The 25,316-nt window shown below is 34.8% G+C and overlaps 1 protein-coding gene across 2 annotated transcripts in view; it reads left to right on the top strand.

Moving 5' to 3' along the window:
- The window catches only part of ULK4 (unc-51 like kinase 4), a 252,655-nt gene that overhangs the window by 27,781 nt on the left and 199,558 nt on the right, over positions 1 to 25,316 (top strand). For both annotated transcript variants that reach the window (XM_059818887.1, XM_059818886.1), the window contains exons 17-18: positions 13,473 to 13,580; positions 18,078 to 18,161. In XM_059818887.1, coding sequence (XP_059674870.1) covers positions 13,473 to 13,580; positions 18,078 to 18,161 — 192 coding nt within the window. The remainder of the gene's footprint in view (positions 1 to 13,472; positions 13,581 to 18,077; positions 18,162 to 25,316) is intronic.

Raw genomic sequence — 25,316 nt, 5'->3', positions numbered from 1 at the left:
TTGGAGAAGATATTAAGACCTTTTATCATAATTGCAGGAAGATTCTTCCCCCCCCCCCCCCCAAATGAATTTTATCAAATCAATTAATTGGACGTGCTTTATGTTTGAAGTCTAAACCAAGTTGGTAGTGGAAAACAAGTAAATTCTCAGCTAGGTAACTGAAAACTTACATTGCTGATTGCAGGATTAAATAACTTTTTGCAATTCTCTTGGATTAATTGCCTGACCAAAGCAAAAACTGTAGCCTTTTAAAAGACATTTAACTGGCACTGTTTTCATAGTCCATTAAATTTACTCTATTTTCTTTGAGAGATGAAATAGTACATTTTTCCATTAAAATGACATCAGTGGTGCTGCCAGTATGTCTCTTTGCAATAGTCTTCAATTTAATTAGTTCTTATGATAGCAAAAATGCTGTGGGGTTTTTTTCTACAAGTCTGTTATTTTTGGGATAATGAAGAACTGTGCCCCTAGGATCCTTTTTTTCAGTGGATAAATATATACATCTCTGGAAGGTAAAAAGCTATCTGGCAGACTTTTTTCTGTGTTTTCAATATTTCATTCAGAATTCTAAGCATAATTTATATTCCTCCTAAATCGGTGTTATAAAACACCGAGCCGATGTTCTCCATCAGCTACTTCTATCATAACTACAATAGTGACCTGGACTATTGTAAGCTTCAGAGAGAAGCTTGTTAAGGGAGAATTGAGGATAACATACGTTAGGGGAAAAGGCAGACCTTAAATTCACATCCACGTAAAGACTTTAGGAAATCAGTGGGCATCCAGATACTGATTCAGAGTTATGAGGGAAAACAGCTTCCCAATCAGATAACATTAAAGGTACAGAAGTATCAAACTGTAGTTACTGGGTATGACTATCTATTTCCAACTCTAACTTCAAAGTATTTTCTGATTACTGTTTTCCCATCTTTTCAATAGCTGTTTCATGGGATTTCTGTTAGATATTATGGAGATTGTGGCTCAGTGTCCAGTTTTTTTCAAATCCACCCCTCCCACAATATTACATCAGCCTGGGTTTTAAAGTAGAGGGGAGACATCCCCACCATCAACTTTTACTGGAATACTATGTCCAGTTCTAGTCCACTATCTCAAAAAAGGCACTGTAGGATTTAAAGATGATTTTGAGGAAAAACAAGAATAATGAATAAATAAAAGACCTCTGAGGGTACTGAAGAGTGTCAGATTCATTAGTAAAAATATGTCTTTGAATTATCCTCAAATGCTGAGTGATGCAGGGTGGAATGTTTTTCCTATATTGTAGTTTAAGAATAAAGCTACTTTATGAAGTTGAAAAGTGGCAAATTAAGATCTAATGAGAGGATGCATAATGAGACAAAGAGGCGCCTTTCCACATGAGAACATGAAAGCTGGAAAGTTGGCAAATTTCAGAGGAGTTTAAAGTATTGATTGATATGGGTAATGGGAGTATCAGGCTTACAATAGCAAGTGCTAGCAAAACATTTCTGAAAGCCTCTAAAGGTGCGCTTCAGATTTAATGTCAGTACCTAGCTGTTTGGAGATAGGAGATAATTTTAACTAGGGTGTCCAAGCTCATTTTGAGGGTTTTTGTACCTTTTCTTTAAAAAGCATCTGGAGCTGACCACTCACAAAGCCAACAAGCAGTGTTGATCCAGTTGGCAGCTGCTTAGCATCTTGTGTTTTTATTGACAAAGATTTGTCTTGTGAAATCATGATTTCTTTCCATACATCTTGATTTTAAACAATTGAGTAACACTTTTTATTAGGATAAAAATATAGCTATACAAAACCTTAATTTACTGGCACAGTTGGTTTATAACGAATACACACATTGACTTATGTCAAGTTATTTTTTATGTTTATTGAATGTTTATAACCGGGGGAACTAATTTACCTTTAATATTGCTGTGTAACTTTTTTATGTTGTTTATTTCAGAAGTAAACTTATTTGTATGAAGAAAGTAGAACACTAAAATCAACTTCCATTTTGGAGTGAAACACTGGGGGGAAAAAAGTTACCTTCATTATTATGTATAGATGCTGTGAAACTGATGAGCAATTCAGGTGTAAGATTTCCATATTTAAGTTGCTTATGTTTAGAATAACACATCTTACATCAGAGAACACTTTAAAAGGATTCTTTGTAATTGGTTATAATGATGGAAGCATTTCATGTTTCACCAGACAGCTTGTAGGAATATTTTCAGCATATATGCTTTCCTGTAATCACAGATTTTTGTTGATTCTAACCATTTGATATCTTCGCCTGTCTCTACTGTAATATTTTTGTAACACCAGCTGTGAGATTTCTGTTTAAAGCATAGCGTAACTTTGTTTTCTGTACCTGTGGCACTTCCCACTGTATTTCTTTTTAAAGTGGGAAATGTTTCTTGTTTCAATTGCTCTGCTTTAAGCTTTTCATTTTTTTAACATTGCATAGTCATTTGCTCTCTTACAGTTGCATATTACCACAGCTAAAGAAACATAATTATCTCACAAAAATGCTGTTGTATAATGACTTCTTTAACACTACAACTAGTATTTGAAACTTAAGATCTCGGTATTTTACTTGCTAGCATAAAACAATCATCATATACAGTTTAAAATGCAGCTGCTTAAACTCTATTGTATGACGTCTGTAATTCCATTTTTTTTTTCTTCCATTCTATCCATTATAATGTAAACATACAGCGAGGAATACAGTTTTAAGTCCTACTTAGTTAAAATATTTTACATTTGTAGGTAAAAGTAGTATTTTTTCCACTGTAAAATAATAACTTTCTAAATTACTATTTGTTATACTTTTTTTAACTTAAATTCTGTGGTAGTCAAATAAATTGCAACGTTTTAAGCTGGTTAATCCTCTGTCCGAGATTATTCCCAGGTAGCTTTTAAAGATGATTGACTCCCATTGAAGGGAGTTTTACATGCATGACAAGTGTAGAATCAATATTTTCTTTCAATGTTAATGGGAATTATGTCTAGTGAGGACTAAACTTGTTCCAAAAAAACTGGGGTACATCATCTCTTATTTTCCATTTCAGAACCAGAAATATGCAAAGAAATTCCTACCGTGCAAAACTTACTAAGAAACAGAGCTTGACCCAATAGTTTTTATTGTTAAAAAAGTAAGATAAACATAACTGTTAGGCTAATAAGTAATGCTTATAGTGTCAACATTGAGTTATGTTCTTCCTTCAATTCAGCTGCATAGAAAACTTCTATAAATAATTATGTATGTTTTAACTTTTCATTCCCTAAGTCTACCAATTTCATGTTTGTCTGAGAGCAGAGGTTGTTCTTAAGCAGTGTAAGAGAAGAAAGTAATACTTCATGGATTAGTTTGTGCAAACCATCCTTTCCTAGGGCTGCAAAGAATAAAACCTGGAAGCTTCTTTGATTTGGAAGGCAGCTGGAGGATTCTTGAATAGGATTTACCTTTTTGTCTTCATCCTAGGTGATAAGCAGTTTCAGGTTAACTTACTTTCAGAGGAAAATGATGATTATGTGAAGCGTACCACCTATCTGACAGCTACCTTTATTATGTATGTACCGTGCAGTGGGAAGCTTAGTTTTTCTGACTGTAGTACTATGTGGGCTTTTGCTGAACTAATTTCAGTTTGTCCCTCCTCCGGCATCGCTTTTCTGAGGCTTTAGAATATATACTTGTGTCCTGTTCTGTGTATGCATGGAATAATTTTGCCTTTATTGGTTGTATTTGGGAATCTAAACTGAAAATGTTCTGTGATTTCTTAAAAGTTTTTTGGCTTTATTCATACACACACAGAGCAAGATGAATTGAATATGCATTTTAATGTTTTTCTTAAATTAAAGGCAAAAAAATCAAGATAAGTAAAATCAAATCCCATATGGGAAATTTAAGGTACCTTGCTATTATTTTCACAAAAACATAAGGGTGGTTATCCTGCAGCATTAAAAATTGAAAGATTCAGCCTGTCAGCAGTACTAAATGAATGTGATGTTAACAAATAAACTGTCAGCCACTTTACCAGTTACCTTTGGGAGTATGCCCTTAGCTTTCTTGGTAAAGCCTGTACTCTTGAGAGCACCAAGAACTGTTTCACAGAGAGGAAAAAAATTCCAAATATTCTAAAGCCCCAAGAGCACTTACTGCCTGCAATTCCCTCTCTCTATTTAAAATAGGCAGCTAAATCCATATGTAGAAAATGCAGTGGGGATACTTGAACAATCCTTACTTTTACAGCTAACAAGCAGATCTGTCAGCTAATGGAGCCTGCTTTCTCATTAATTGACTTGCAGCTGGCTGAATTTTAAACTTAATTACATAAAGGCTATCATTTAGCATATTCACCTCTTCCTTTGTTAGTTATCACAAAGTTTAAACAGAAAACTCTTGGTTTAGGAGGGTGTGTTCTGATACTTAATAGAGTAATCTCTAAGCTTTTTCTGTGTAGTGTGTTCAAAATGTTTTAATATATGTATTCTCTGTTTAAAAAGAAATGAGATATGAGTTTGTACCACAGTCCTTCTGTCACTTTTATGTTGCTATTTTGCTTCTAGAGGTTTCAAAAAAAACCCACCAATACATCTATTCATTTATACATTTTTTTCACTCTTGCTTAGTTTGGTAGAAATTAGGTAATGATGCAAATGATTGCAGGGAAGGAGGCAATACTGAAATGATTGTATAAATGCTTCTCTTTTCTTTTTATGCTACCCCGGTTTTCATGAAAACAACACGTCAAAAGTAAGAGTCGAAAATCTTGTTCAGTTGTGCATCATGGGACAGAAGGAGAGATTAATTTGTCACATGTGATACAGATTTAAATAAGATGTGTTCTTTCACTAGTATTTTTTGGCATCATGGATAGACTTTGATCTTTGCTTATAGCATCTATTTTTGTTGTTACTTTCACTGGCATACTGTGGGTAAATTTTGTAGAACAGAAAATGAAAATTAAGGTAAACATCAAAATGAATAGTTTGAAAATATTATGTTTCTCTCATTTCTTGGATTGACAAAAGGTCTTGCACTTGCAAATTAATCAAACCATAGACTAATAACAGGAGAAAAAAAATTCAGCCTTTTCCTCTAAAGCACATATTTGCTTGATTGACACAATTAGGCTACAACATGTTTTTGTGATAGAAATTGCACACTGGTCGTAGCTGAAAAGCCTAATTTCCTGCTGCCTTCTGATTCTAGCACTAAAAGACACTCAAATCAGGCTCAGTCTCAGTGTTAGGCAACATCAGTTGCATATTGGTTGTAGTCCTAGCTTTCCCTCTGAATACCAGCTCTTTCAGCTATTATTTGGAAAAAAAAAAAAAATGTGATTTTAGTCTGAAACACATTTAAAAAAGGAATCTGTAGAGAAAAAGGAAATTTCTAGCCAGATATTGTTTGGTCTGGTTTGCATCTTCACTGAGCAGGATGAAGGAATTTGCAATAATCAATAAAGGGAATTAATTTCGAAGAAAATTTATGGAAAATCCTCAGTCTCTATAGAATTTCTAAATTCTACATAGAATTTCTCATATTTTAATCTGAAATATCCTACATGGATGTTTTATTGATGGACATTGGTCTTCAAGAATGTCATCAGCATGGTTTCTAAATTAAGTGGGTAACAGGCCCACTGCCTGGAAGCAGAAGATGATGACTTAGAGTAACTTCATGTAGAGTTATGAAAAGCATAAAAATCCAGAAACATGATATTCAGAAAAGGCAAGGGTGAATGGTAGAAACATGCATATTACGACGATAGTTAAATATTGGGAAACAAAAAGGAAGAGAAGGAAAAAAAAAAGAAAAAGACTTCTTCTTTGGATGCTCGTGCTGAATCTTATTCTGTGAAGACTGATTTTTAGTTCAAGTTTACATCTTTAGATGTAAACCAGCTCCAGCTGATTGCCATTGACCTCAGTTTTGAAGGCAGAAATCTTTCTAATTCAGGACCTGTCACTTTTTGGACTTCTCAGCAATCTTTTTCATTCCTGCCCTTGGCAAAAATGAAAACAGGATCTCTCTACTCTTTGAAGCAAATATTTTTACCTGGTTCTTCCTGTCATTAAAAAGCTTCAAACTTAAGGGCTGGGGTGGAAATCAGATATATTCATGAACATCTGCAACTGAGGTCATGTAATAATACATCTTTCATGACAGACAAGGAGAAGAAATAACTTTTTTCTTAAAAATAAAACAAAAAACAACAAACCAAACCCAAAGCTTGTAGACAGTTCTTTTAAATGCATTTTTGATTTGCTAGTAAATACAACAGATCTGTAAGTTAATATTCCTACTATTTGTGTCTGATTGTATCCCTTTGGGATCCTGAGTTGATTCCAAAGCGAGTTGATGGAGCCTCCATTTGAGTTCATGACATCTGGTTGGCTACTTGTCTCCTAAGACCTCTTCCTACAGCAGTTACGTAAAAGTTGAAAAGATAAGAGTTTTCATGATGAATCAGTTTTGCATTGTATTCCACCTGGAAAAATGTCACACATCCATCTTATATTGCTCCCTAGAGGAGCGCTAGAGGACTTAAATTTTTGCATAAATTGTGTGATATGTTGTACATTTGGTTATCTTTTTTCTGCATTCTGGACAGCATTAACACCACGTCCATAGCCTGATAGACTTCCCTTCAGTCTTCCTCATTCCATGACCCAGTTTATTGTACTGAACACAAAATTTGCAAAACCTGAATATTTCACTGACTCGGATCCTTTCTTCTTGTATCTGCACTGTTTGACAAAAGTATCTGTTTCCTTCTTACCACCTGACTCTTCAGTCAAGCCACTTGTTCATTTCAGGATATTTAACCAGCTTTCGCTGAGTAGATCACAAGTACATATGGATCCAACTCCTGATTAAGTACAGTTATCCCTTGTAATGTTTTAACTATTCATATTCTACTGAGAAGGGAGGTAGGCAACATGCTCAAGATCTTCAGAGAAGGCTGAACTTTTTTTTTTTAATGCATCATTTTAAAGGTGAGTACTTGGTATAAATATTACTGTATTTTCTTTTCTGGTTAGTGGCAATAAAACCACAGTGTACTTAACTTTCTTAGCCTAGTGAGAGTGCTTTTCTCCAAGGAAAGTGCGTTTGCTTTAGCATTACTTGTCCACATACTCACAAGAAAATGAACTGAAAAGTAATTTCCATTCTGTTTGAGGCATAGCCAGTTTTTTTATCACTGTAAGGGTTTGCAGAATTACAAATATGTTTTAATTTCCACTAATACTTGCTGACAGTCATACTAATAGATCAAAGATGGAGTAATACTGTAAATCTATACATTGCCACTTTACATCTTAAGGTATAAAATACCTTCTCGTCTTGAATATGCTGTAATTTTCACTTCTGGATTCCTAAAACTGCAGGGAAACTTCCGGATATAGCTTGAAATGGGTTGAGAATCCGCTACAGGTAATATATCAACTCCACGCACTATTGTTGTAAATGAAGGTAATGACTGTCTATCTAGATATGAATCTTTCTTCTTTCTTCTCTTGTTATAACTATACTATATCCATCCAGTTTGACAGCTAGTGTAAAAGGGGTAGGTATTTTACTAAATTTAAGATGCTTTTACCAGGCAGTGTAGGACTTGCAGTTCATACTATTTACTTCACTGAAAGCGAAAATGTAGGCAGGTTGAAAAGAAAAAAAAGTACTATAGGTAAGAAGGAGACTTTATTTGTCAGACTATGTAATTAGAATAAATTTGATTTTTCTGTTGTGCATTTTTCCAGGTAGTGAACTTACTATACCTAAAATTTATGCTGCCCTAATAACAATAACTAGGTCTGCTAATCCTAAAATCTTGAAGGAGAATAAGAAACAGTAATTTCTGTTCACCAATATAAAATATTGTTCTTTGATTTAATTTTCATTAATTATAAATCTTAAATTCTTAATTTTAATGAACAACCAAAAAACCGCAGAAGATGGATAATCTACCCAGTATATTTAATGTTAATGACAGTTTTTAAAAACTACAATTGAGTAGTAAGGCAGCCAAACAGATCTTAGTACAGTGAGTAAAGGAATAGTTTACTAAATACGAAGTTTAATTGACGATTTTATTTAATAGAACATAGGATTCTGAAAACTTTAGGACTGCATACATAAATGTCTTTAGATAATAAATTGGTAAATTTTGATGACACCCTAACCATGCTTTGGGAAAATAAATATTACACGTCCAAAACAAGATTAGTGTTGATATTAAATCAGGGTTTTCTGCTGGTTAAGATACATCATTAAAACCAGTAATTTTGAACAGCCTGCATTGATTCTCTGTAGCAGATGTACAATTTGATTTGTATTTTCTTCAAGTCCTGCCTGCAAGCAAACAAGCAATCTAAATGTAGGTATCATGATGATTTAATGTCCCTAGCTAGTTTGCTGGGACTATTGTCTGCAGCTCATGTTACCACATGGCTCATCAGTTTTGTGTTGTCTAAATGCTATTTCATGGTGTGTTCACCCTCAGTCTAAAGAGGCAAAGTTGAGAGGTGTTAACTGAATATGGATAATGTCTGTTAATGCCACAGTGCTGAGGTACTTTTAGTGGTATTGATTCAACAGTTAAAGTAGTTCTCAAAATATGTATTTTATCAGAAAAGCAAGAGTAATTCTGTATAGCTATAGAAAGCAAATCTAATAAAGGAGAATGGTATCATTATGTGTTCATAATTTAGTGCAGAATTGCACTTGAATCAACTTGACTACTACTTTCTCAAGCTGATATATTAGAAGCTTTAAAAACTACTGATGCATTTATTTCTTCACTTAAATAAGAAAGTGAAGCTTTCTCTGGAATGGCAGGCTATTTAAAGTTCCTTAATAACATCTCAAGAAATGTTCTCAAAGCAGTTAAAGAAAGCAGTTAATGAACATAGCATTACATAAAAAAAAGCAGAGAAGGTCAAAGTTTGTTTAGTAGAACTTTTTGCTTTGATTTGAAGACTACATTTCCAGTTTTTATGATTTCTCTGTACAAAGATTGGAGTTATGAAGCTGATAAGGTCAGAAGGTGAAGGGAAATCAAGGAAAGGTGAGAATAAAAACTCTTTAGTGCTCTGAGGAAGAAAAAGTGCTGTACTGTCAAATATATCTGTAAACTATTTAAAAAAAAAAGAAGAGTACATTTTATAACTTTTAGGACTGGAAATGGTTGTTTTCTGGTATGATTGTTACACTCTGTAAACTCCTGGATTTTTTTTTTTTTTACACTACCTGATTCACCTTTCAGTTCCCTATATGCTTTTGTGAATGTCCGTGACGGATTTTCACAGAATATTTTCTTGCAAAGTCTGCTAAAATGAGACTAATTTTCACTGATTATTTTCTTTAAGCTTTTGAGGCCTTTGTGTAAATATCTTGCCTCTTTCTTTATAGATGCAAATGCTAGTAAGGTTGGAGACTGGAATCAAACCTTTACCTGCAAAAATATTATGACTTGCGAAAACATAAATTGCATTTAGTATTAGCAAAGGATCTCGGAGACAAGAGCTGTTTACTGAGCAACTGATTTTATGCATCCGTGAATTTATCATTGTAAAAAATTTTAAACCTTGTAATGAAAGCAGTTCAGAATCCAGCAACATCTACGACTAGTTTTCAGATAAAGATCTCTAGAAGATGATGTCTTGCAAGAAATCTGAAGTGACTTATAAGGTGCTGATAAGCATTGAGGCAGTTTCTCATATCAGGATAATATCAGGGTATACTGAGATTCTGAACTGCAAGTCAGGGATGATAATGGATTTATCTTCTGGTTTTTCAAGATTATGTACATTTTTACTGGTCCTCTCCCAGAAAATAACAGAATTTTTGTCTCCTGCCTCTCAGTTAAAATACTTTCTAAGTTATCCTGTTTGCTATGTGGTTGTTCTTCGTGGATAAAAACTTAAATTATGTTTTTACTTCTTTTTTTATTGGTGGGTATGTAGTATACGTGTATTACATATTTTTAATGGGGTGTATGCATCATGACAAATTTGATATCTGCTTTGCAGTGATCAGCAGCCAACATATGTGTTCTGGCATTTATATGCATTGCTTTATATACAATGGGATTTATGTTCAAAATCACAATTTTCTTTAGCTTTCTGAAAAAAACCTCAGAATAACTCTTTCTTTTTAGCTGCTTCTTGCTTAATGACTAGATAGGACAGTGTTTTGCTAGGCCTTTTGAGGTAGTGGGAGGAGAGAGCGTGTTTTGAAAGTAGAGAGCCAGGACTATTTCGGATAACCTTTGCCTTTGGCGAAACACTTCTCATGATTTGTGAGAAAATCACAATGTTGATGTTGGTAGTTTGTTTGGTGTTGATGGTTTTTGCTTGTTTTGGCTTTTAATTATTTTTTTTCCTGTGCTACCCAAAGTAAAGAGCGTGTGTCTTTGTAACTCTGGAAAACTTTTGTATTACATCCTTCAGTTACCACACATCTCTTCAAAGGCATGTCACATTAAATCCCTTTCAGAGGGCTTCATAGTGGTTGGTCCAGAAAACAAACATTGTAAATAATGAATGCCCCCCCCTTCCTCCTCCTTTCTCTTAGCTTTTATTGCTGAGCAGATGTCATATGGTATGGAATATCCCTTTGGTCAGTTGGGGTCAGCTGTCCTGTCTATGTCCCCTCCCAAGATCTTGCCCACCACCCCCAGCCTACTGGTGAGTGGAGGGAAATATTGATGAGACAGCCTTGATGCTGTGTGAGCACTACTCAGCAGTAGCCAAAACACTGGTGTGTTATCAACACATTTCTAGCTACCAATACAAAGCACAGCACTATGAGGGCTGCTATGGGGAAAATAAACTCCATCTCAGCTGGACCCAATACAGTAGTCAGCAACAGCATGTGTTCCCTCTCTGTGGCCTCATATTCAACCCTGGCTGTAGTCTGTCTCTATAACTCCATCCCTGTTGCATAATCTCCCATGCTTGAAGTGTGTGGTTAAGAACATGAAAGAGTTAGAGAACACATAATGGCAAACAAATCACAGATTAACCACCACAGTTTAACTAGATTTTGTGAACTGCTTGACTTTTCCAGGTCACCAGCTGAGGTGATTCCAGATTTTAAATATACTGTCTCAAATATTAGTTTCTGCTGCACACTGGGCTGTGTGAGTATTTCAGCTGTGTTGAAAACCAGTTATCTGAGCCATCTCTCATGGTTCCTCTGAAAGGTTCTGTCTACGTGAGTACCTTTTTCTGTTTAGGGAAAGCTTCTTAACAGAGGCAAAACTGTGACACTTGGAAGTGTTAGGGTGGTGGGACTTGGTCAGCTGAAGTGAATCAAGCAGTTCTTTGAGTATGCAATGAAGCTGATGCTCAAGAGAGTTAGACCTGGATCCTCCACACAAGGAGAAAGGAGCCCACACTGATGCGGCTGTAATCAGAACTGAAAAATTCATATCTTGTTGTTGGATTAATTTGAGACCAGTCTGCAAGAATGGCTATCAGGTTCTCCTTTTAAACCATATGCAAAGTCTGAGGATATCTTGGGAAACTGACTGCACAAAGTAAGTGATTTCCCAGAACTGCTGCTGTTTAGACCCCTTGTGCCTGGGTTGAAGTGCTGCTTGTTTGTATTCAAATAGGACTGTAAATGGTTGAGTTCTGTGAGATGAGTGATGGAAGTCTGTGCTCCATGTGCTCTGTATACAGATAATACTTGCTCAACTGGGAAGAACACCAGAGAATTTTTTTTTCAGGTCATTAACTCTTCCCTGTTGTTTAACCATGTAAAAAGTGATTTTAAACTAGAAGAGAACAATAAAAAGTCTATTACAGTCATCCAGTACTTATTTCATTATGATTTGATTAGTTAGATGATCTTTGTTGTATAAACATTGGTGCTTCTTATCAGATATTTGTAGCATCATCAATATCTAAGACCTGGACTCAATGGCTTTGGGATAGGACTGTCATAGAATTAGTCCTACTTTAAAATATTTTTAAACAAGTCCATTTTTAAAAAGTCCATTGTTCTCTACGAGAGCATAAAATAAACACAAGAAATGTTTCAGTGATACTGCTGATAATGTGTTTGCTGTTTAAAGGGGATGGGAAGAGTTCATAAGCAGAATGAAATAAAATTCATGCTCCATTTGTTATACTAAAAGAGATCATAGTATGATTGTTTCTATTGCCTTGTTTTTTGTGTAATGATGAAATATGCAATAATTATAATTATTTGCCTGAACCACTATTTTTTTCCTGTTTCTGTAGGCTAAGATACTTTACAGCAATGCTTTCTCTGTTTAATAAAAAGAAGTAGTGCAAGCTACACATTTAAAGTAATAATTAAAAAGTTGGCTGTTTCCAAGGCTTAAAATGGAATAGTATGGACAATATTACTGTTTATTTAAAGTACAAAGTACATAAAAATAACTTCAGATCTCACCTAGTGTATTATGCAAAGTATTGGAAATCACTGACTTCACTGACAGTATCTGTTTACATAGTTTATTTGCTGTATCTCATAAGTACTTTAAAAGTATTAGAACTAAATCCTTCCCAATAGTCATAGGAACTACTTAAGGGACATAGGAAGTATATTAAATCCATATTTGCTGAACTGTTGTCTTTTTCCTACTCTTGCAAGGCATGAATGTTTTGGAGCAGGGGGTACATGTAGATCCATCTTTCCTTAATTTAAGAAACAACTGGCTTCTATACTGTTGTATGCTTGCTACATATTGGAGCACACCCCAGCCAGCAGATAGCATGCTTTTCAATTTAACATGTGGTAGCTAAATGATCCTTGGTTTCCTGAATGAGTCCAGCAGTAAATGCTGGGTTGAAATCTGTTCCATATGTGTATGGGAAAGTGATTTCTTACTAGGTCACCTGCATAAGATTAATCAGAATTTCCAATTTCCCTCCACTCCCTCAATATAGATACTATATGTATATATGCACTTTGCAAACAGAAACTCTTGAGGTACAGAGAACTAAAATGGTATGTCCAGTTCTCATGCAGTGAGTCGACAGTAAACTTGGAGATCAGGAGACAAAACTTTAAGAGTTCCTATCTCCTGATTTAATATCTACACAAAAGACAGCATTGGGTTTTTTTTGTTGTTTGTTCTTTTTGTAACCTGATGATGAGGAAAACTTTTAGATCTTCTGATAGAAACGTAGGAACAGCAAGTAGACTTTTTGTTTCCTGGCAGATCTACTTTTATTGTCCTGACGGAAAGAGATGAAGGGATAGCTGACAGTTTGTCACCTAGGCTATTTCCTTATTGCATTTTTCTCCAAGTTGCGTATATAATCTGTTCTGTAATTACTATTTGTTCTTGTCTTCTCATGCTTACTAAATCCTTTGCAAATGGCTCTTTAGCATAAGTGAAGAGTATATCAGTAAGATGTCATTTCAGATAAAGCTTGTTACCTTTAACAGTACATTTTGCTTGAGAAAAGCTATACACGTTGTTCTATGATTTATTTTTTTATTTTAGGCAGTTATACTTTTAACTGAACTCATCAGAGAGAACTTCAGAAATAGCAAATTGAAACAATGCCTTTTACCAGCACTTGGGGAGCTTCTTTACCTCATAGCCAGCAAGGTAAGACTGTCAACTGATCCTTACAAATTTAACAAATGTGAAAAAAAATTTCCCACAGAAAAGTAGACAAAAAGAGCAAATTACTTTGTCATTTGTATCTTCAATGGTTTCTTGTCCTTGTATGTTCTGTGGTACTTTTTCTACTTTAAGAAACATGTTAGTTCAATCATGTACTTCATCTGAGAGAAATTAAATTGCATTCTTCAAGTATAGAGTTTTAAATTCATAAAACAATTTCATCAATCACCATAATGACTGCTGGCCTCCAAGTGGCAGATCTTAGTGTTAGAACATCTTAGCTAGAAACTTCGATTAAATAGGATGTGTCAGTACAGCCTATGATATCAATTAATATATCTAGTCCATATTAGGTCTTATCCTAGCATGGTTCGATTCACAATGCCATAGAAAAGGAAATGAAATGATCTTGATTAATTTCAAATAGAATTGCGGTGATTCTTGACTAGAACTGATTTAAATCTTCAGTCTAGAAATAGTAGATTCACATTAAAAATAAACAGAGGTTATTTGTAGAAAAGAAATACTATTAATAGTAGGAATTGAAGATGACAGCTCCTCTTAACCTTCACCTTTATTTTCCCTTATTCAAAGAGTAAAATATTTTCTTTTACTTATTAGAAACGAAGGTGACTTCAAACAGAAAAAGCCTAGCCCTAGCTTCTCTGAAGCCTTTGTATTAACTGCATGATCTAATTGCTCTGAATGCTATTGCGTTAGTTATCAGTCTGTGAGGTCACTTGATAAAGGAATGAAAATACCAAAGGGATCTGTATTTTGTAGTTATGGCTTTGTGCTGAACTTCTATGTTTCATTGTCCTCATCCCCTAGCTCCTTTGCGTGTTCCACAAGATGAAATGGTTGCCTTGGGTTTTTGTAGGTTAGCAAGCATCATCCTTTTCTGGTTAGACAATTGCCAAAATATCTATCAAATATACAGAGTCAAGGGACATGGTTCAGTGGGCATGGTGGTCTTGGGTTGATGGTTGGACTTGATGATCTTAGAGGTCTTTTCCAACCTTAATGATACTGTGATTCTGAGTCGCAGAACTTGTTCTAACACTGAGAAATTATATTATGGAAAATAATCCACAGTCACAGTTTATTTTTATGTATGTTAATACTTTCTTAGTTTTCCTTGGGGGGGGAAATTGTACTTGGCATCATCAGACAGATTGCAAACTACATAATTTTTAATCACTAATAAAAAGAAATAAACTTAAAACTCCACCTTGAAAATTATATTTGGCAAGAGTATTTTGCAGTGCTTGGTTTTTATTTTGAAATTAAACTTTAGTGATTGAAACAAATCTGTTTACACTGGCTCTGTAACAGCAAAATGATTTGCATGCACTGACCCGAATAGATATTTTTCTTTTCTTCTGAAAATGTGGACTGACAAATTTTTGAGTCTGTATGTATTGATGAACTTCACAATGTTTGAAGCATGATAACTTGTATTTAAATTACTACTCTATCATGTTTCAGGAAGTTCTATAGTAATGGGTTGCACTGCTTTGAGTTATAGCTAAGAAATTATCAGAGAATAGGAAGAAATATTTGGAGCTACTCTACACATATGGACTCAAGGCACTGTGTCTTGGTAAAACTTCAGAAATATCAATGTGATTTGTATGCTTGGAGACACTAACATTTTTTTATTTTTTTAAATATTTTTTAAGAAAAACCCTTTATAAAGCTTTTCATTTCTCTATATTGTACCTACTTAACCTGAGAATACTGTAGTGTTGTAGGCATTTTGTTGCTCGTTAAACCGCAGAACAGAAGTATTGAATGACCTTGCCAAGATCACACACTAAGTCAATGGTAGTATAATACGATGAAACAAGAATATTTATTCCCAATTTGTACCTTTAAACAGCGAAGATTTATGCCTTGACTAATTCAAGAAAAATATCATAACTGCATCTGATTCATTAGGAACTGCACACACAACATTTTTGGGTTTCTTTTTTCCTTGTTTTCTTCCATTTTGCTGTTCAGCCTGCTTGATTGTTTTATCAAGCTGCTAAATATTTAACATTTAAACTGAAATTTTTTGGGACATGGCTGATTTTATTTATTTATTTACTCCTTCTGGGGTTTTGCTAACTGTTTCTAGGTCCAACCACAATATTAATATTAAATAATGATAAAGATTATTTCTTTTTCATATGAACATTTGGTGAGTCATAAATTATCAAACAATTAAAATCAAGTTCAGCTATCTAGGTGCAGCATGATTCATTAGATTAAATACAGGATCACTGGTTGCATTTCTGTGACTTAGAAAATACTGGGAAAAAGTCCAGATAATTGTAATGGTCCTCTGCAATCCTAAACTCTGACATTATGTGTGTACTTGCATATGAGATCTCCTAAGTAAGATCTTAAGCTCTATATCTGCATTCTTCTTCCAAACAGAAGCCAAGAGTAATGCACAAGTAGCATGAGCAGACACCCGGGAGGACGTTCTGTTACTCTTAAGCAAATTGCCTTGAGGGAAAACTTTCAAGTTCTATCTAATATTTCTGTTCATTTCATTCTGTTTGTGTGATTAGGGTGCAGAACCTAAAGTTTAATCAAAATCAACATGGTCTGTGAGCAAAAAGTAGGAAGATCCCCCAGTGTTTGGTGATATAAATTTACTAAATGTCAAATTGTGTAGGTGTGTTTAGGTAATTAAAAATGGTGCTAAGTTTTGTACACCTTTCGCCTTTTTTTTATTTCTAGCTAGAGACTAAACCTTGCAGAAAGTCATTAATCAGTCTGAAGAATGGAAGAACTATTAATGTTTCAGGACTGCACCATTTCTTAAGGCTTTTTATTTTACAGTACATTTACTATGTATGGTTACAGAAAAACTTGACAGAATTTCTGATTAAATTAGATTAATAAAACGCGAAACAGACCCATGCTGGTTCCAGCATAGGCTGTCATTTTAACTCTGTCTTGACTCCTAGTCTTGTCCTGCGTTTTCCAGGTTGAGAAGATTCCACTTTTGACTGTTAGAAAGTATCCTATCATCCTTCTTTGAAACTTGGGCTGCATTTTCTTAAACTTAAAAGGCAAACTGTGATTCAATGTCAACATGTTGTTACTCAGATAAGATGAAGGAGGTGGAATGTAGTAGATCTGATGTCTGTCGGATATCAAACACTTTTATTGTCTGTAAATTACTTCCAAGGAATATTGTTCCATACCTCCTAATACAAAGTTAGCAGAAATAAAGCTTAAAAAAATGGGAGATGTAACAAACCCATTTTCTCTATTGATATATGTTGCAAATAAAGTTTTGATTTATTTCCAATAAAGAAGGAAAATTAATTTTGGTAGGCAATTCAGTAATAGTCTTTGCTGCTAATGTGCCATGCTTTAATTAAATGCCTGACATTATCACATCATGTATGTTGAATTAGTGTAGGCCACTCAGAAATCAGGAAATTCAGAAAGTATAATTTGTTTCTGTATCGTTAACCTCCACTTTGCCCATCCTATGCTCTTTATTATAAACAGTTAATTAGAATGCTAAAAATAATTTACTAATATGATTAATAGAATTCAAGAAATGTATAATTTCTGAAGGAATTGTTGCTTGTCGTCCTTTGTCTACATATTAAGACAAGCTACACATTGATTTCATGGCATATCATCTTCATACCATCCAATGCCTGTTATTTCTCACTTCCTCTCCCAAAAGAGGCTATTTTTTTTTTTTTTCATTTGGTAATATCTCTGTGTTACTAGCCTAGATATGGAGGTTGTTTTAGTTAAGTCTTAATGATATCCAAGTGTCCTCTTTTAAACTTGAAGTTTTACAGTAGGCTACTGGAGGGGGCAGTGAAGTAGAGTTCATTAACTTCTAATGGAAAAATCAAACCCCTGATTCAACTGGCAGTGAATTAGCCTCTCTAACAGGGTGATTTCAAGGAAATATAGATAAAGATCTTGGAACAGTGGTGATATGTCCTGAAGGCTATTCCATACACTAAGTTTTATTAAACACTTTACATCTCCATATATGACTCTGAATATTTTTTTTTCCAAAGAAAGTGTACTTTACTTTTGTCTGGCAACTAAAAAAAAATTTTGTTTGTTTGGTGTAATTAAATCACAGTTAAAGAGAAGCATTACTACTTTTAATAATCAAAATGTAGTAATCAAAATGATTGAGAGGAATGCAAGAATATTTTTTTGTGTGTGTGAATTAGAAGGAATTGATGAAACCCAGAAATACTAGGACAAATTCTGTTATGGATTTTGGAGACTATTTAAATAATAAAATATCAATTTCTGTGCCACACATGAAATAACATTAAATAGTAATACTGCTCTGGAATTTAATGTATTTTCTAGCATATGTTAATTTGAAATGTGTATAATATGAACCTTATTAAGAATCTGTTACCCATTTTTTATGTGAGTGAGATAATTGTAATTTTTTTGATTTAATCATTTGTGCCATTGGCTTCATTTCAGGAGGAAAAAAGGGAACACCCCAGAGAATGCTGGGTTGTTCCCTTGGCTGCTTACACTGTGCTAATGAGGTGTCTTCGGGAAGGGGTAAGGCTCTTTCATTGTCCTCGATAGAATTTCTCCACTGTAATAACCCTTTAGGCATTGTGTGAGGATTGTAGCCTGCAGCACTGCAGTACCTTGTCAACCAAATATTGGTCTTGAATTTAAATAATTGTGATAAGAGCATGACCTAAGCAGGAGATGAATGCAAAAATGCAGTGTTCTCTGTACATTCAACATTTATGTATTGCTGCTTGTTTTTTTTCAAATGGGATAGTAAATATAAATTACTGTTAATAAATGTGAAATTTGTTAACGCTGTAGCTTTCTTTTGAGAAATGTTCTGACAGTTTGTACTATCCTCTTGCAATCTGATTTTCATACATCTTTTGTAAATCTTTGAGCAAGATTTACATTCTATTTTGAAGTGGCTGATACACAGTTTTTGAAAACTGCATTGTTGTTGTACTGGGTTGTTAGCATTTTTTGAAGCCAAAAAGTAGTAATTACTTTTATTCTCCTACATGTGCTATGCTGTGTTCTTCATTTTTCTTCGTGATGACTTAGCTGTGTTAGAAGAAGGGAGGAAAAACATGCATATAGTTCCACTTTGTAAAATGAAAAAGAATTGAGTAGAGGGTTGGCATTTATTGTTTATATGAGACCACTTGACTTTATTTTTGCCCAAGGCAAAGCTCAAGGCAGAAAAGTTATCAGAGGTTGCTGGAGGGGGGGAAAGCAAGAGAAATACCTTTTTTCTTCTTTTTTTGATATCTTTATTGCCTACAGATTGTGATTAATAGAGGTACAGTGTAGATGCATTTTAACACCTTCAAGCCTTCAGGTGATCAAGAACACACAACTGTGATTGTATTGTGGACTATTTCCAGCTCATAATTAGAGTAAGATGTCATTCTAAGGCACATTAGTGAGAAGCTATTTAATTATAAATTTAGTAATGGAAGACTTGCTGTTTATAAACATTCAGTGTAGAGAAACTAAATCGAGATAAAACTTAAACTTTCTTAATAATTTATCCTGATATATTTTTCTTGAAAAAATAACACAAAATAGAAATACATTTCCCATGCAATAGTTTGAATTAAAAATAATAATTTGTTATTATTTCTAAATAAATTTTATTTATATATAAAATTAATTAAGTGTAAATGTAAAGTTATGTGTAACCAAGCAGAGCTGTGCATTTCTACAGTTTCTCTTTGTTGAAGGTGCTTGAGGTTTGCAATGGAATTAAGTATTCGTGCTTGCTTGTTGAGTACAGTGCAAATGTTCTAATATAAATTGCTCTGTCTCAGTTGTAGCAGCCTCAACTTTCCAGAACAGCACCATTTGAAGAATCAAAAATATCCATAAATATGTAAAGTACTTCACAACGTGTGGAAATTACAATTTCTTTTGCTACTTTTTTCCTCCACTCTTGTAGCAATCCTCCTCTTATCCTCCGTAACTTTAACAGCCACGCATCTTTCTTGAAAAATGATGCTGCAGCATCTAAAACTAGATAGCTAAAATCATATTATTGTTAGACATCTGTTTGCAAGGGATTTTTTTTTTTTAAGGAAGGAATAATCACATATAAAATAAGGGTTTTTTTGTACCAGATGTTTTAGATTCAGGGGTGAAGGAGGAATGAATAAAGATGGAAAAACAGAAAAATATTTTAAAGTATTCAATTAAATTTATGGTGTCCTTTTTGAATATTTATTTCAAAACATGTAAGACTAGGACTATTGAAGTAGACAGATCCAGGATGATAACGTATCAGTCTCTTCAGTCTATCACCTTATTGTCAAAAAGTAGACCTCACAATCTTTAGCAGAAAAAGTTACACAAAAAAATTACTTAATGAACTTCTATGAAAACATCTGTGCAGTGTCATCAAACTGACTTAAAATATAACCACATGACTTAGAGGTTTTTCTTTCAAAAAAACCCCTTTGTTTGAAGCTGTAAAACTGTAGAATACTTTAGGATGGAATGGACCTCTGGAGGTCAGCTAATCCAACCTCCTGCTCAAAGCAGGTCTAAGTAGATCAGATTGCTCATAGACATGTCTATTTGACTTTTGAACGTCTCTAAGAATGGCGATCCCACAACCTCTCTGGGCAATGCCTGGACCACCCTCATACTAGAAAATTTTCTCCTTGTATATGATTGGAACTTGTGGCCATTGCCCCTTGTCCTGTGCCTTTGACACACTCTCCCATACTCCCCTTATCACCAAATCGGTGACATAGGGCTGGATAAATGGAAGATATGGTGGGCAGGAAAATTCTCTCAGGTGATCAGAGGTGCAAAGTCCAGCTGGCAGGCAATAACTAGCAGTGTCCCTCTGATCTGACATCAATACTGTTTAATGCCTTCAGTAATGACCAGAGTGAGCAACTGGAGTGTATTCTCCAGTTGGATAACACCAAATTGGTGGGGCGACCAGCATCAATATGCTGGATGTCAGGGCTGCTGGTCAGAAGGACTAGGACAGGCTGGAGAAATGGGCTGATGGGAACCTCATGAAGCTCAACAAAAGTGAGAGCAAGGGCTTGCTTCTGGGATGGAATAACCCTCTGCAACAGTACAAGCTCCCTAGGAAACAGCTCTGCAGAAATGGACATGGGGGTACCAATGAAAAGTTGAACATGAGCCAGCAGTGTGCCTTAACAGCAAAGAAGGGCTACGGCAACACAGACTGTATAAGTAAGAGAGTAGCCAGCAAGTTCACGGAAGTGATTCTTCCCCTCTGTGTTCAGCACTAATGAGACCACATCTGGAGTACTGTGTTCAGTTTTGGGCTCCCCAGTGCAAGAAAGATGTTGACATTCAAGAGTGAGTCCAGCAGAGTGCTACCAAGATGATAACTGGAAGAAAAATCCCTAATGTTCAGAATTGCTTCTTAATTAATTGCCAGATATGTTATGTTAAAAAGCATGATGAACAGCATTGGCCCCAATATTGACCCTTGATAGCCATAGCCGAACTTTGTAGTGCTGATGACAACCCTCTAAGTCTGGTGGTCCAACCAGCTTTCTGTGTACCTTGTAGTCCACTTAAGTCCAGGTCTTTGCTATTTGGTTAGGTATAGGAAACCATCTGGAGAGCCTTGTTAAAGCTGAAGTAAGGTAAATCTACTCTCTGTCAGTCCACTGAGCCAGTCATCTTGTAATTGAAGCTTGTCACATTGGTCACGTGGGTTTTGCTCTTGATAAATCTGTTCTGTTACCAGTCTTCTTGTCCTTCATGTACCTGCAAATAACTTCCAGGAGAAATTGCTCTGTAGTTTTTTCAGGGACAGAGTTAGGCATTCCTCTTCCTGCCCTTCGGAAGGCGGGCATGCCCTTTGCACCGCCCCCCCCCCCCCCCACTCCCCCCCCCCCCCCCCAGACAACAGGATTATGTCCTGATGACTATAAACTTTTGAAGATGTGTGCTCCCTCACAATATTGCTAGCTGGCTTCCTCAGCACATTTGGTTGCATCCTTTCTGGTTCAATGTACTTATGCATCTTCAGTTAGCTTAAGTGTCCCCTACCTCCTCCTTCCTGACCTGTAGGTATACTTCACTCCCCCAAATTTTGCTGTTTGGTACACGGGCATGGAAGGCCTGAGGGCAGTCAAGATTGAGGCAGAGAAGGCAGTGACGTCCTGAGCTTTTTTTATGTTTTGGCCCTGCCTCATTCAGCAGGGAACTCAATTTTCCTTAGTCGTCTTTTTGCTACTGATGTACCAATAGAAACCTTTCTTGTTGCTTTTCAAACCTCTCCAGTTTTTGAATCAGTGCTCTTTTCTGTTAACCTAATACACTACCTCTAATGTAGTTTTTCTGTTTGGGTTTTTTTTGAGTCAACTTTGCATTGCTCTGGTAGCAGGCACAGAGCTGCTTTGTCCAGACAGTGAGTGGCTCACAACGTTTAGTGGCTGATATGCAGATGTGGTAGGGGAGGGTATGAATGACACTTCTCCTCCCCATCCTGCTGTGAAATAGGAGATAACAGAAATAGTTAAAATGAACAATCCAGAATTTTTTAAGGTCTGACTTAAAATGAAAATGAGGTTCTGTGTAAATTTTATTGCTTGCACTAGTAAAGAACTGGATGTGAAAACCTTGAAAATATCGTCTAAATTTGCCTTCGCTGTGCTTAATGTTCTTTGACTGCAGCTTAAGATCTTAGCAGTTGTATTTTTTTATTTTACATTGTAGCCTGTAATCTGCTATTTATTCAATAAATTTCCCTGATCTAACAATTTATTACTTGTAAGCTTTGTATTCTTACATCAGTAATTAAGAAATTATAATTACGTTTAATTGAATCATAAATTTATTTTAATTGTTCTAAGCTAATTTAATTTCAGTGCAGTATGTTTTCTGGAGTTAATATTTGTATATTAATAATTTGTCTCAGTGTTTATGAAAATGGCAAACTAACTTTTTGTAGTAAATTCTGAATTACCACAGTGTATTAAGTATATGCATTATAAATACTTACTTGTAGTCTTTATCGCCAGTTAAGAAGCTTTATTTGATGCATTTAATAAGAATTCAAGAAACTAAAACCAATTTATGTTGCTCAGTACTATAGTTTATATAGCTTTGGGTTTTATAAGATAAATTGACTGTCCTTCAGTTTCATTATGAACTACTCAGAAGTGTACTTGGATCTCTGGAGTTTTGTAAGGTTCGTCATAATCAGAGCAGAATTGCCCTCTGAAACAGAACAGTAGAGCAGGAAGGAGTTTGAAATGTGCGTGTGTTCCTTTTATTTGCCTGTAAAGGAACAAAATGTTCAGAAAATGCAGGCAGTGTTGTTTCCACATACCTTCTACGCCTGAAAATCTAACGGCAGCAAAAAGAATATGTATAGGTGAAAGTAGTTTTAGAACAATGGAGTAGAAGATTGGCAAGTTCTTTTATCTGTAGGGGATCACAAGTTCAGATTTCTTGCACTGAAGTGCTGTTAACTTGAGATGGAAGTTGATTTTCAGTTCAGGCAAAGAACTAGCATGTTCCATGATGTGTCAAAATAAGGAAATTGGTACATTCATAAATAAATAAATTATAAGCCCAATTTGGCATGTTTGGTCTTGGTATAATGTTGCAGTCTGCAAGAACCCATGTAGTAAATATTCCAATATTGATTTACTAATCTTTTCCAACAACAGTTTCCAACAGTGACACACAATTCCTGTTCCACTCTTTTCTCCCTTATGTTTGCCCCTCCCTTCCTTCAGATACTCTTGTTTTAAAACATTTTTTTCAGATAGTCTCCTTAGAACTCATAATCTTTCCTATATCCGAACTACTTTTTGGTGTCTGTTATAGTTTTTCTTGTCTGACTTGGTCTGGATTATATTGCTTTGATGAGGTCCTTCACTGAAACTAGACAGCAGAGTCAGAAACTGTGTGCAAGCCTCCTTTTAAGTCTTCCTGTGTGAAAGCAGAGAGGAACCATTGAAAAAGCTTTCAGGAGCTTGGTATCTGTCCATTTCTGCTTACAAAGGGCATGTAAATATAAATATGCAATTATATACAATTTTGGTAATAACTTCATAGAATCTAGAAAAATTGTATATAGCCAATACACTTGCATGGATAAATTAATATAGGCAGCTATAGCTAATTAGCTTATCTGGATTTTAGAATGTGCATAATCCTCTCATTTTAAAACATGGCACCTGGAGAATATATTTGAATCAGAAATAGTGGATGAGGTTACAGGATAATTTTCTGTGTCTTGGATGTGCATTTTTCAAGGTGCTGTATAAGCAAGATTTTTAATAAATTAGAGCTTACCAGTAAGCTCTATAGTACACATATCCCTCTTTCATATGGAATTCTTCCTTTATGAGGGAGCAAGATATAAATCTGAGGGTTTTCGTTCTGAACTGATGAGGAATTTTATTAATAAAAGATAACTTTAAAAAGTAATAGCCAATATATAATCTAAGGCAGTATGCTTTATAATGTATATTCTTAGGCAGAGCAGTTCCTTTACAGTGAATTTGGAGGAGAATAAAATCATAACTATTTTCTCAGAAAGTATAGGACAGCCTGTAGTATAAAAGTGATAGTCTGAATCCTATATATTCTCACTTTTATTTCTTCTTTAGGTATCAGTTTTCTAGTTTACTGACAGAATTGCCTATAATATAAAAGTAATAGTCTGAATCATAGATATTATCACTTCAATTTCTTCTTTAGACATCAGGTTTTTTTAGTTTACTGACAGAATTGCCTATAGTACACAAGTAATGGTCTGAATCGTAGACATTATCACTTTAATTTCTTCTTTAGATCTCAGTTCTTCAGTTTACTGACAGAATTTTAAATTTTTTTTCCACAAAAGGTATTTAAAATTTTTATTTCTACATGTTCCTTCTTCTCTGTGAAGGCTTTGTGTTGCAAATTGTTGCCAAATTAAGATTTAATTCTTATAATCATGAATGCTTAGGATGTTACATCTTTACTTCATTGTTATGTTTGTAGTTTCTTTTTATTCTGTCTTTTTAGATTAAAGGAAGAAGTGTATGGAAGTTGATTTAGAATAATGATGGAATACAGTGTTACTTTCTGAATCTTTCAGTTTCTCCAATGTTTCTTTCTCAGTATTATGCTTTTACTCAAGTGTGTGTATCTATACACAGTATAATTAAAAAATATTATAAAATATTTTATCTTAAACTTTAAATGAAATTATGCTATTTTTAGGCAGTATGTTGGTTAGTGTAGTGACTGTATCTTCAGTGCCTCCAAAACTTCTAGTGCAATGTTAAGTTTTTAACAATCAATACGAATATCCAGTAGATTCAGTTATTTCCAAAAATGAAGGTAGATTCCTTGATGACTTCGATTTGTATTTTCCCCCCCACCCCCAATTAGAAAGACTTGGTTAGAAGAAGTTCTCTTCTAGCCGTTTACATATATTTACCCTTTTGGTATTTGCTTTCTTACTCAGGGCTCATTTTCACTAAACATCCATGACTTCAACTGGAAACAGATACATCTGCAAGTGTTCAACATGACTGAAAATTAGGAGCTTTGTCTTTAAGTGCATTTTATCACAGAATCATTAAGGTTGGAAAAGACCTGTAAGATCATCAAGTCCAACCATCAACCCAACACCACCATGCCCACTAAACCATGTCCTGCAATGCCATGTCCACACGTTCCTTGAACACCTCCAGTGAG

Source organism: Gavia stellata, chromosome 6, assembly GCF_030936135.1.
Source record: "Gavia stellata isolate bGavSte3 chromosome 6, bGavSte3.hap2, whole genome shotgun sequence".
NCBI classification, from domain to species: domain Eukaryota; kingdom Metazoa; phylum Chordata; class Aves; order Gaviiformes; family Gaviidae; genus Gavia; species Gavia stellata.
The sequence above is the reverse complement of the archived record's forward strand: the minus strand, read 5'-3'. Positions and strand labels throughout refer to the sequence as shown.